Raw genomic sequence first — 13,401 nt, 5'->3', positions numbered from 1 at the left:
GATAAATGAGTGCCATTGTGTGCAGCACTGTCCAATGATGGTTTACTGTTACACAAACCACTCATTGGCCCCTACAATACACAGAGGCTAGTGATTATACTATACTTGTTGCTCTTTGTTTGTTTTTGTTGCAGGCCTGGAATTTGGGTAAATTTGTTTTTTGTTTGAACTTATTATTTTTCAAAAGTAAAATGTACTATATGCAAAGATGTAGAAGAAATTAAGGATATTCCTTCAAATTGCAGCATTTCTGATTCATTCTTGTTCCATATACTTTAGTAAAGTCATTAAAGTGAGGTGTTTTTCTTATTCTGTGATCAAATACTGATTTATTTGAAAAATAATTTTATAAAACTTTGTCATTTATGTAATGATAATAATAATTATATATTATATTTATATAGCGCTTTTCAGGGACCCAAAGATCCCTGATTTTAGTTTAGGTCAGTGTGTTATGAGTGACAGTGTGTGTTTCTGAGTGAGAATTGTTGCCAAATTATCTTGGTGGAACAAGCTTGTTTTGAGACATGTATGAAGTGTTTTGGTGGTTTTAGTGAGTTTTGGGGGTGAGATTAACTGTTTTGCAACGATGCATGTTGGTAATGCACACTGTGTGAAGAGTTTTGTTATTGTGGTTTCAGTATTGACCAATGCTTGTAAGCAATAGAGAAAAACTGTACAAACACCCTAACCCTAACATTTACCTCATTCAACCACAAAAACCTCATGTTTTTTCATGGTGGGTTCATTAGTGGTTATATACTTTTCTGTTCATTTCTGGTGGGCGTTAATTGTATAGAATGTGAGAGTAGTGTGTGCGTTTGAGTGAGATTTACACAACAGGACCTAAGAAAAGCTCTACACTCAGCTCACTGTTTTCCTGGTTGACACGGCAACATATTCAGACACTGAACAGACCCCCACAAACCCAATTAAAAACAGTAGCTGCTCTTTCATTTCATCCCTTTCCCTCTCTCTCATTCTCTTTCTCTACCTCTTCTCATTCCTCCCTTCATCTCCCCCATCCATCGCTCTCCTTACCTCACTCCTGACTCCATTTCTCTCTCCATCCCTATCTCATTTCTCCATCTCCCTCCCTCCATCTCTCAGTCTTTACCGCCCCTTCTTTTCTTTGCTCTGTCTATCATCAGTATTCATTCCTAATTTAAATCAGGTCACTTGGATTTAGACTTGAGGCCTTGTTTTTCTGTGCTTGACACGTGCACACACCCAGCCACCCACCCACACACTCACACACAGACACACACACACACAAACACACAGCTTTGTGTTAGGAATGAGGGAGGGAGCTAAAGGAGGATGAAGCATAATGCATTATTTACCACCTTGGCAGTTACATGTTAACGTGGTCATCAGTTACATGTTAAAGTGGTCATCAGTTACATGTTAAAGTGGTCATCAGTTACATGGTCATGTGGTCATCAGTTACATGTTAACGTGGTCATTAGTTACATGTTAAAGTGGTCATCATTTACATGTTTACGTGGTCATCAGCTACATGGTAACGTGGTCATCAGTTACATGGTAACGTGGTCATCAGTTACATGTTAACGTAGTCATCATTTAATGTTTATGTGGTCATCAGCTACATGGTAACGTGGTCATCAGTTACATGTTAACGTGGACATCAGTTACATGTTAATGTGGTCATCCGTTGTTGATCTGGCAAATTAAATGTTGGTTGCATTGTACGGACACGTCTAAGCCCAGTTTAATCTAAAGAGATTTCCGTTGAGCGTTATGTTTTAGCCCAAGATTAGGCTTAATCTTGGTCCGCAAAACCGGCCCATTATGTTCAACAGCAGTCAGGGTGAAGCCCTGTTGATATTGGATGATCAAGTGTCCTGGTCTTGTCCACATACTGATTGTTCCCACAATTTTAGACAACGAAACAACAAATGTTGATCTAATAATGATCATATCTTTTTTTTATCTAAGTAAAGAACATGTTAGAGTCAGGTATAAACTGGGAGACAGATGCAGGAATCAAAACAGACCTTTTCCCAGGAAGTATTTGAAGAACCATCTGGTGTGGTATTCTGGGTTTTCCAGATGAACATCAGTTCTTCTCCAGGTTCCTGGAGTGTAGTCCGTCGTCTATAAACACACACAAAGCAGTGAAACACAATATTTAACCAGCATGCATATGTAATTCCTCTTAGCTATGTGGGATTAGCAGGACCTGATGAGTATAATATCTAAGCATTGTCTTTGAACAGGAAGTACTTTTCTGAAACAATGATGTCCTCGTATGATGACATTGCATTTATTTTACTGAAACATAGTGACCTCATATGTGGACACATGGTCTCAGGAGGTTAATACAGTCATTATAACATTCACATTACTTATTATGATTCTCTATGGTCCACAGGCAGATCACAACTCCATCGTCACTATTACACACAAACACGCACACTGATTTGACCCAATAAACACACGCAATGACCTACAGGCTGACCTTTAAAACAAACAGTTTGTTTAGTGTGTGTGTGCACACGTTGTTCCCCAGACTGATGTGTTGTGTTGCTAAAAGGAGAACAGTTCTTTTAAAACCCTCTGGACATCAATATTACCACCAAGTGGCCCATTGTGGATTCTTCAAACACAAACACAAGTAAATTCCGAATTCCATTCAGTTTTCAGGTCGTTTTAACCTTCTCACCCAAAAACCCAATCGTCATGTTTCTCAACACCAGACTACAGATTTAGGTGAAAGGTTACTTCTGTATAAACACACAGGTTAAAGTGACACAGGTATATAAATGAGAATATCATGTATTCTCCTTGATATCCTACTTTTACTCATCCTAACCCTAACCAAATGCTAGCATTAACCTTGACTCTATACCGAGCCCTAAATCCTAACGGTTACAACCAATAGTGTGTGTGGGGGATAAGGAAGTCAATAAACAAAAGGACAATAGTGAATACGATTCTAGAAGTAAATAGGATTCTAGAAGTGAGTAGGATTCTAGAAGTAAATAGGATTCTAGAAGTAAATAGGATTCTAGAGGTAAATAGGATTCTAGATGTGAGTAGGATTCTAGAAGTAAATAGGATTCTAGAAGTGAGTAGGATTCTAGAAGTAAATAGGATTCTAGAATTAAATAGGATTCTAGAAGTGAGTAGGATTCAGTGGAAGTTTAAGGAAACTTGTTCAAAACATCTGACACATTTTATTAAGGAAAAGATGTTCAGTAAGATGTATACTATGTGGCCTGAAGATTGCTAGCTAGCTCTGCAAGTGGGCTATGCTTTGGAATTTATCCCACATGAAATTGCACCTGAAACAACATGTAATTAGGCCCGCCACCTCGGACGGATACAATTCATTTTCTATGAACAGCGGCAAGGCGTCGTTGACGGTTGCACAAAGCACCTCAGGAAGATAGCGTGGCCGTTTGAGTTGTTCCGGCACGTTCAGAGGTTGGACCACGGTCAATATTTTGGAAATGAATCTGGCTAACGAGTGGTGCATATCCAAATGGAAGTAGAGTCTTTCATAAACAAGAGAGGGTCTTCCTTGTTATTCCTTGCAACAGCACGATATATTTGTTCCATTTGAAACATCCTGCTACCAAACGGAGGAAAAGCAAATTATAGCAGGGGAGACTAGCGCAATAATGCTTGGAGTATGGTGGCAGAGATTGTTGGTCTCAGGTCCGTTTTATAGGTTAGCACTGTGTTTATTTAGCATTGAGTTGTTATATGGCAGCACCACAGAAACACGCAGCCTGCTAGCATAGTGCACATGATGACGGGTGTTTTTACTTTGCCCATGAGAAAAATTATTTGGGTTGGTTTCATCTTAAACTTAAAAAAGAACTTCAACACAGTCCTCCACCACTTAAAAACAAACACCCATAGCGGATACACCCACAAACCGCCCTCTGAGGCAAGGCGAAGCGTTTGCAGGCACGTTTGTGCCGGAACAGTGGACGTGCACCATAACAGTTGCTACTTCTGCTTCTGAGAGAACAAGTGAGCTTCAAATGTGTCACTGGTTTATGCACTCTGAATAGCTAATGTTATTTTGCAGTATCCTGCTAACCCTTGCCAGAAGTTGGCAGTTTGAGTTCCAGTAGCTAAAGCTCAGCCGTCACGATGTGCTGGCTTCAGTAGAGAAAACTCACAATAACTTGTTAGTCAAGCTGATTTTGTTTTGGAGTTAGAAGTGACATTACTTTTGCAACTATAATGCTTAATATAAATGCACCATGGCTTTACTTTGACATATTTGTGTCAAGAGATTTTTTGTTAACCACTGAAATAGCCTATACTGCACATTACCTAACTTCACTGTTTCTGTTCTTTTTCATGATCTTTCACTGACCTCATAGATAAATAACTGCATGTCAGGTAGAACAGTAAAAAAAAAAATACAATCAAAAGTTGCTTCAGTTACTTTTATAATGGGTGTCTAGAGATTAGTCACCCATTATAACTGCTCAGAAATTTCTCAAAAAATTCAAGTAATTTAAAAGTAATCCTCAACTAAGTGAAGGGGACTAAACTGTTTCCGACTGCAAGTTCACACTGTCAAAACAAACAAAAATCTAAAATCTTTTTTCAAACATCAGAATAGACTGAACAAGTCCTACAGTTTCCGACTGCAAGTTCACACTGTCAAAACAAACAAAAATCTAAAATATTTTTTCAAACATCAGAATAGACTGAACAAGTCCTACAGTTTCCGACTGCAAGTTCACACTGTCAAAACAAACTAAAATCTAAAATCTTTTTTCAAACATCAGAATAGACTGAACAAGTCCTACAGGCATTAGTTTCATCACACCTGGACAACAAGCGGGTTAAGGGTAACAAAGAAGGACACATGCAAACTACAAAGAGCAGATAATAACATGTATCTTAATCTCTCCTGGCTCAACGAGGAGGTTGACCTCACTACTGGCATTTTTAAAAGGTTGCGTTGAAAGTACTGAACCGGCTAAATTCAGTTAATGTACACACACAGAATGCAGCATTCAAGGATGTACTGTTAATGTACTGTCAGTGTTCTCTATGTTTTTTTTTCTCTGGGTGGACCTCGATAAAATACCACTAACAGTGTGTAGAGATTATATTTATACATCCTCAGACTGACCACTGACAGTGTGTAGAAATACAAATATATTGTGTGTACTGCCTGCTAGCTGTATGCAGTCCCGGATATAGACGTGAGAATATATTGGTTCCTTATTTCTACTTTAACTGCCATGATGGGGCTTCCTCATAGCACTGAGTAACAGATACACACACACGCGCGCACACACACTCACACACACACACACACACACAATAGTGTGTTTAAACGCAGGGAGCCTCACCTCATCTGATGAGCCATTCTCAACTCGGAAGCGTCCAGCTCTCTGTATGGCTCCATCAGCATCACTGGAGATCAACTAGAATGGAGAGAGAGGAGGGAGGGGGGAGGGTAGAGAGGAGGGGGAAGGGAGGGGAAGGGGAGGGAGGATTGATGGGGAGAGAGGTTAGGGAGGAGGGAGGGGGAGAGGGGTTAGAGAGGAGGGAGGGGGAGAGGGGTTAGGGAGGAGGGAGGGGAGGGCAGTTAGGAGGGGGAGTGTAGGGAGGAGGGAGGGGGAGAGAGGTTAGGGAGGAGGGAGGGGGAGAGGGGTTAGGGAGGAGGGAGGGGGAGAGGGGTTAGGGAGGAGGGAGGGGAGGGCAGTTAGGAGGGGGAGAGTAGGTAAGGGGGAGTGTAGGGAGGAGGGAGGGGGAAAGAGGTTAGGGAGGAGGGAGGGGAGGGCAGTTAGGAGGGGGAGAGTAGGGAGGAGGGAGGGGGAGAGAGGTTAGGGAGGAGGGAGGAGGGGCAGTTAGGAGGGGGAGAGTAGGGAGGAGGGAGGGGGAAAGAGGTTAGGGAGGAGGGAGGGGAGGGCAGTTAGGAGGGGGAGAGTAGGTAAGGGGGAGGGGGAGGGGAGGGAGGACAGAGAGTTCTTTTTCTTCAGATAACCTTTATTGGGACAATTCATCTAATGTGGCAAATTTCAAATAAAGAATGAAGCACTGCAAGCAGTGCCTTCAGCAAAAAACAATGTCTCATATCGTTAACCCCATATGGTGAAGCAGGGGGAGAAACAGAAAGCAGGAGAGAGAGTGGGAGATGGAGAGAGAGTAAGACCCAGGAAAAGAAAGACAGACAGGAAAAGAGACACAGCGTAGGTTGTAAACATTATCACGACACAATAGAACTAAGCAGAACGTGTGGCATGGACAGTCTGAGAACGATGAAGAGGAACAAAGACATGACAGCCATCATTAGCATGTGTCAGCAACGTTACAGGAATCAGAATGTTGTGCCCTGGTCCCTTGAGCATCTTTAAGATGTCCCCTAGTTGGCTGAGGTACCGACTGAATGACTACTGCATGAGTCCTCCGACCAATGAATCCAAACACACCGTACGGCAATTCTTTCCAGATGTTTCGTTTAAGAATGGGCTTTTTGGGGAAAGGTCAGATTGGCTGTGGCTTTACTTAATCCCGTCAGGTTTTGTCATCACTGCGTCATTTATACTGCCGTCACTGCCAGTGAATAAGATAGGCAGTGTTCACAGTGAAAGCAGTCACTATGCCGGCACAGTAGACAAAACATGGATGGATCGAGCTCCGGCCACCGTGATTCATCTTCTGTGTTTATACGTACTGCTCTCGTCCTAATAATGACACCCGCTTTGGTTTACAATGGCCCTCCGGTCATAATACAGGACCAGCTGGAGCTGTGTCGATGTTTGCGTGCGTGTTCCATGCAAATCAGATCCACATGTAAATTAGACGTTTGTCCAGGTGGGGGAAAATACTATTTATATCTGAAAACTGGCCACCAGGGGGAATGCTGGATTACATTCAAATAAACTGGGGGTTTGCTACGGTCATTCAAGCCTTTCTCAAATTTCCCTAAACCTAACCACTAAAGGGCCACTGGGCCCTCACACTTGGGCAGGGCCATGCTCGGTTGAAAACCTCACCCACAGATCCCCCTATACAACGTTGGAACCGGAAGTGACCTGGTGACACCGTGTTACGGTTTTCCCTGGTCCCTGAAGCCAAAAAGGAGGAAACAGCCATGACGTCCCCTGCCTCTACCATCACCCTGAAATCTCCTCTCACTGTGGGGGCATCCTTTTCTCCTCCCCTCCACCGCACCTCCTCCACTTCTCCCACACCTGACTTCCACCCCTGCTCTCCTCTTGTTCACCGTGCCCCTCCTTCCCTCCTCCACTTGATCCCTCCCCTTCTATGCCCCACCTCTCCTCTCATCCTTCTCGCCCCTCAGACCGCACAAAGCCTGGTTGCCTGGCAACCCAACACAGAACCTCTCCTCCTTTCGCTCTCTCCATCTTCCCCCTCTACTCTCTGTCTTTCTCTCTTTCTCTCGCTCCATCTTCCCCCTCTACTCTCTGTCTTTCTCTCTTTCTCTCTCTCCATCTTCCCCCTCTACTCTCTGTCTCTCTCTTTCTCTCTCTCCATCTTCCCCCTTTACTCTCTGTTTTTCTCTCTTTCTCTCTCCCCAGCTTGCCCCTCTACTCTCTCCATCATATCCCTCTGCTATCTGTCTTCATCATTTTCCTACCCCCTGGACTGCAGCTCTCTTTCCTCTTTAACTGTCACTCTGCTCTCTCCTTTCTCCCTCCCTCTTTACCCTCCACCTCTTTACTCCTTTTTCCACCTCAACCATTTCTCCTCTCTAGTCTGTCATTCTCTGAATGATATAAGTAGGGGTGCGCACTGCCAAAGTGTTCAGCAGAACGCGGCACAGTGCTGGCTCACAGGACCCTCTCTGCAGGCATGGGGTTCTACAGCAGATGGTCTGCAATGGTCAGAAGAAGCCAAGAGGATGACAGGAAGTCCAGGAAAGTGTGTATGTTTGTTTGTTTATATTTCCATAATTCCTGCAAGCTGCCCTGCACTTTCAAGAGAGGCATTCAGTCCACTCACTGTCAGGGAATACCACTATCATGAAATAACACTATGTCATGGAATAACACTGCGATGGAATAACACTATGTCGGAATAACACAATGTCATGGAATAACACTATGTCATGAAATAAGCACAGTAACGGCAGGTTTAGCAGGCCACCCCTGTGTAAGTCATGTGACAGACACTGGAGCATCTCTTAAACAAATTGGCATAATATTTTATTTTCAATTCAACAAGGTTATGTGTTTTAAAATTACAGGTAAAAAGGGTTAGGGTTAGAAGTAGATAGAAGTTACATATAACAACATTAAACATAGAGCCCATGATGGGTCTATAGCACTGTTAAAGAAATAGCTAATATTTAGCATTAGTCCACTGGACCAAATATGAACACTTACACTGCCTAAATTAGAGATGCCTAAATACTTGTCAATGAACAATAAAACAGTGAGGGGTGAGAGCTCTTATATACCGTGTACATTGATGGGTGAGAGCTCTCATATAGAGGATACAGTGATGTATGAGCTCTCATATAGAGGGTACAGTGATGAATGAGAGCTCTCATATAGAGGATACAGTGATGGATGAGAGCTCTCATATAGAGGATACAGTGATGGATGAGAGCTCTCATATAGAGGATACAGTGATGGATGAGAGCTCTCATATAGAGGATACAGTGATGGATGAGAGCTCTCATATAGAGGATACAGTGATGGATGAGAGCTCTCATATAGAGGATACAGTGATGGATGAGAGCTCTCATATAGAGGAGACAGTGATTAATGACAGCTCTCATATAGAGGATACAGTGATGGATGACAGCTCTCATATAGAGGATACAGTGATGGATGAGAGCTCTCATATAGAGGAGACAGTGATTAATGACAGCTCTCATATAGAGGATACAGTGATGGAGGAGAGCTCCCATATAGAGGATACAGTGATGGATGACAGCTCTCATATAGAGGAGACAGTGATGGATGACAGCTCTCATATAGAGGATACAGTGATGGAGGAGAGCTCCCATATAGAGGATACAGTGATGTATGAGAGCTCTCACATAGAGGATACAGTGATGGATAACAGCTCTCATATAGAGAATACAGTGATGGATGACAGCTCTCATATAGAGGATACAGTGATGGAGGAGAGCTCCCATATAGAGGATACAGTGATGTATGAGCTCTCATATAGAGGGTACAGTGATGAATGAGAGCTCTCATATAGAGGATAAAGTGATGGATGAGAGCTCTCATATAGAGGATACAGTGATGGATGAGAGCTCTCATATAGAGGATACAGTGATGGATGAGAGCTCTCATATAGAGGATACAGTGATGGATGAGAGCTCTCATATAGAGGATACAGTGATGGATGAGAGCTCTCATATAGAGGAGACAGTGATTAATGACAGCTCTCATATAGAGGATACAGTGATGGAGGAGAGCTCCCATATAGAGGATACAGTGATGGATGACAGCTCTCATATAGAGGATACAGTGATGGATGAGAGCTCTCATATAGAGGAGACAGTGATTAATGACAGCTCTCATATAGAGGATACAGTGATGGAGGAGAGCTCCCATATAGAGGATACAGTGATGGATGACAGCTCTCATATAGAGGAGACAGTGATGGATGACAGCTCTCATATAGAGGATACAGTGATGGAGGAGAGCTCCCATATAGAGGATACAGTGATGTATGAGAGCTCTCACATAGAGGATACAGTGATGGATAACAGCTCTCATATAGAGAATACAGTGATGGATGACAGCGCTCATATAGAGGAGACAGTGATTAATGACAGCTCTCATATAGAGGATACAGTGATGGAGGAGAGCTCTCATATAGAGGATACAGTGATGGAGGAGAGCTCTCATATAAAAGGTACAGTGATGGATGAGAGCTCTCATATAGAGGATACAGTGATGGAGGAGAGCTCTCACATAGAGGATACAGTGATGGAGGAGAGCTCTCATATAAAAGGTGCAGTGATGGATGAGAGCTCTCATATAAAAGGTGCAGTGATGGATGAGAGCTCTCATATAAAGGGTGTATATGTGTGTGTTTATATATACTATATATTTGTATGTCTGTATATTTATCAGTGTGTGAGTGATGGACAGGCAGTGAGGCTTTTAGCAGTGCTCTGGTCTCTTCTCTCTTCCTGCAACATTAACCGACCAATCACAAGATAATGGAGGGAAAACCAATGCAGCATGCTGCTGAGGGTGTATGTATCAGAGAATGAGTGTGTGTGTGTCAGAGAATGAGTGTGTGTGTATCAGGGAATGAGTGTGTGTGTATCAGAGAATGAGTGTGTGTGTATCAGAGAATGAGTGTGTGTGTATCAGAGAATGAGTGTGTGTGTGTCTGAGAATGAGTGTGTGTGTCAGAGAATAGAGATTAACGTGTAGTAGTATTTATGTGAGACAGTGGAGTAGGTGTATGAATCTCTGTGTGTGTGTGTGTGTGTGTGAGCGTGTAGCTGGTTAATGCTTGTGTGCGTGTGTGTGTGTATATGTAAGACTTTGTGTTTATGTGTGAGCATCCGTGTGTGTGCTAAAGGCGTGTCTGATGAAGGTGTGCGTGTGATGAGGGTGTGTGTGTGTGTGATGATGGTGTGTGTGTGTGATGAGGGTGTGCATGTGATGAAGGTGTGCGTGTGATGAGGGTGTGTGTGTGTGTGATGATGGTATGTGTGTGTGATGAAGGAGTGCGTGTGATGAGGGTGTGTGTGTGTGTGATGATGGTGTGTGTGTGTGATGAGGGTGTGCGTGTGATGAGGGTGTGCGTGTGATGAGGGTGTTTGCGTGTGATGAAGGTGTGGGTGTGATGAAGGTGTGGGTGTGATGAGGGTGTGTGTGTGTGTGTGATGATGGTGTGTGTGTCTGATGAAGGCGTGCGTGTGATGAGGGTGTGTGTGTGTGTGATGATGGTGTGTGTGTGTGATGAGGGTGTGCGTGTGATGAGGGTGTGCGTGTGATGAGGGTGTATGCGTGTGATGAAGGTGTGGGTGTGATGAAGGTGTGGGTGTGATGAAGGTTTGCGTTTGATGAGGGTGTGAGTGATGAAGGTGTGTGTGTGATGAGGGTGTGTGTGATGAGGGTGTGTGTGATGAAGGTGTGTGTGTGATGAGGGTGTGTGTGTGATGAGGGTGTGTGCGTGTGTGTGTGTGTGTGCGTGTATGTGTGTGTGATAAACGTGTGGGTGTGATGAGGGTGTGTGTGTGATGAGGGTGTGTGTTTGTGTGTGATGAGGGCGTGTGTGTGATGAGGGTGTGTGTTTGTGTGTGTGATGAGGGTGTGTGTGTGATGAGGGTGTGTGTGATGAGGGTGTGTGTGTGTGTGTGATGAGGGCGTGTGTGTGATGAGGGTGTGTGTTTGTGTGTGTGATGAGGGTGTGTGTGTGTGTGTGATGAGGGCGTGTGTGTGATGAGGGTGTGTGTTTGTGTGTGTGATGAGGGTGAGTGTGATGAGGGTGTGTGTGTGTGTGTGATGAGGGTATATGCCCCTGATTCTAAATCATGCAACAACAGAATGGCAGAGGAGGAAATGCTGCACTCTGATGATTCCCTGCAGACCCATTCCACTGAAATAAAGGAGGGAGGAAGGGGAGAAATGGAGTGCTCTCTGTTACAGTACATTTAATAAACAACCAATAGAATGGTAGAGATCAATAGATGGGGGGGGCACAATAAGAGGATTTGACGGCACTCCCAAATACCAGAGGTACTCTGCACCAATACCCCAGGGTCTTCAACGTGATACCCCAGGGTCTTCAATGTGTTACCCCAGGCTCTTCAACGTGATACCCCAGGCTCTTCAACGTGATACCCCAGGCTCTTCAACGTGATACCCCAGGCTCTTCAACATGATACCCCAGGATCTTCAACGTGATACCCCAGGCTCTTCAACATGATACCCCAGGGTCTTCAATGTGATACCCCAGGGTCTTCAACGTGATACCCCAGGCTCTTCAACGTGATACCCCAGGCTCTTCAACGTGATACCCCAGGCTCTTCAACATGATACCCCAGGGTCTTCAACGTGATACCCCAGGGTCTACAACATGATAACCTCTCACCGGTGATACAAGATGCTGGTATTTTAGGACCTTGACAGCAAAGGTCATCTTCATGTAAAGGTCAAACAGGCCACTTCCAGGACCTCTCCAAGACCTCTCCAACAGCAACGTCTGGTGTATTTGCATGTATCTCCGCCTGCCTAGTTCTCCCACACGGCTCGTAATGGTCCAGGGTTGTTTGTGGACTCAGCCACTTATCTTTTGAAAGCGTCCAAAGTAACACGGTTTCCAGTAATGCTACTAAATAACCATGTTCTGCATGCACGCACACACACACACACACACACACACACGCATACAAATTCATGCAGAAAAACAAACACACAGATCACACTTCTTAAATAGCTCCCATTTTGCAAAGCGGCTCAAACATTTGACAAACATAATTTAGCCCTCAGCGTACTAACAGGGACTGTTATTTCCCGCAGGCCTGCAGAGGAGTGGAGACTGCAGTATAGAGGTATTTGGAGGGAGGGAGAAGAAAATGTAGAGAGGGAGAGAGTGTGTGTGTGTGTTTGTGTGTGGGGGGGGGGGTATGAAGGGAGAGTGGGGGATGGTGGGACATAAGAAGAGAGAAGGAGAATATATCTATGATGAGACTGGGACAACTCATAGATAATTGATCTCATCAGAGAGAATGTTTATGCACAGTCATGTCAGCACTGGGGGAGGAACGGGGAGGGAGGGGGAGAAAAGGAGAGACGTAGAGAGAGACAGAGGGATGGAGAGAGTGTAAGAAATGGACAGATGTAGGGAGAAAAAGTGGAAGAAAAGAAGAGACATACAGGGAGACAGAGAGAGAGAGAGAAACAGAGAGATGAAGAAAGGTTTTCTCGGCAGCACTTTGACAACAGGTGCTGGGAGCAGACAGGGGACAAGCAGAGGGGTTTCTGATTAAGTCCACACCCTCTCTTCCCGTGACCTTCTGGTGACCTTGTGGTGAGGGTAAGTGCAGTAAACCTTTTCTGTTTGAATTGTCCTGTATGGATGTAATCACTAAGATTACAGGCCTGCATCATAAGCACAAAAGTCATTCAGTTTTGCATTTGTCCCTGTCTACAAGAGTGAATACAATCTACAGAACACCGATTAACAGTAAAATGACACCCTTCACACATGAGTTTACCCAGAGTTCAAAGCCTATGAGGTTGTTGGTGAACAGGTCAGAGGGAAACAGGGGATCAGCAGGTGGGTCAACTGTGACCTTTCCAAGAGCAACTTATCCTCTCTTGTTGTCAAAGGGGAGGGGGATCAAAAGCATTTCAATAACAGGACGAAAAAATGTCAGGAAACAAGACATCAAGAGACAGAGAGAAGAGAGCTCCTGTTAAGGTCCATTTTATTTTTAAATCAGGT

At 44.0% G+C, this 13,401-nt stretch overlaps 1 protein-coding gene across 7 annotated transcripts in view; it reads right to left on the bottom strand.

The window, feature by feature from the left end:
* The window catches only part of garnl3 (GTPase activating Rap/RanGAP domain like 3), a 94,372-nt gene that overhangs the window by 24,800 nt on the left and 56,171 nt on the right, over positions 1-13,401 (bottom strand). For all 7 annotated transcript variants that reach the window (XM_029125072.2, XM_029125076.2, XM_029125074.2 and 4 more), the window contains exons 3-4: positions 5,352-5,426; positions 2,019-2,118 (exon numbers count right to left, since the gene is read on the bottom strand). In XM_029125072.2, the coding sequence (XP_028980905.1) occupies positions 2,019-2,118; positions 5,352-5,426 (175 nt within the window). The remainder of the gene's footprint in view (positions 1-2,018; positions 2,119-5,351; positions 5,427-13,401) is intronic.

Source organism: Esox lucius, chromosome 14 (genome assembly GCF_011004845.1).
Source record: "Esox lucius isolate fEsoLuc1 chromosome 14, fEsoLuc1.pri, whole genome shotgun sequence".
NCBI lineage: Eukaryota > Metazoa > Chordata > Actinopteri > Esociformes > Esocidae > Esox > Esox lucius.
The sequence above is the reverse complement of the archived record's forward strand: the minus strand, read 5'-3'. Positions and strand labels throughout refer to the sequence as shown.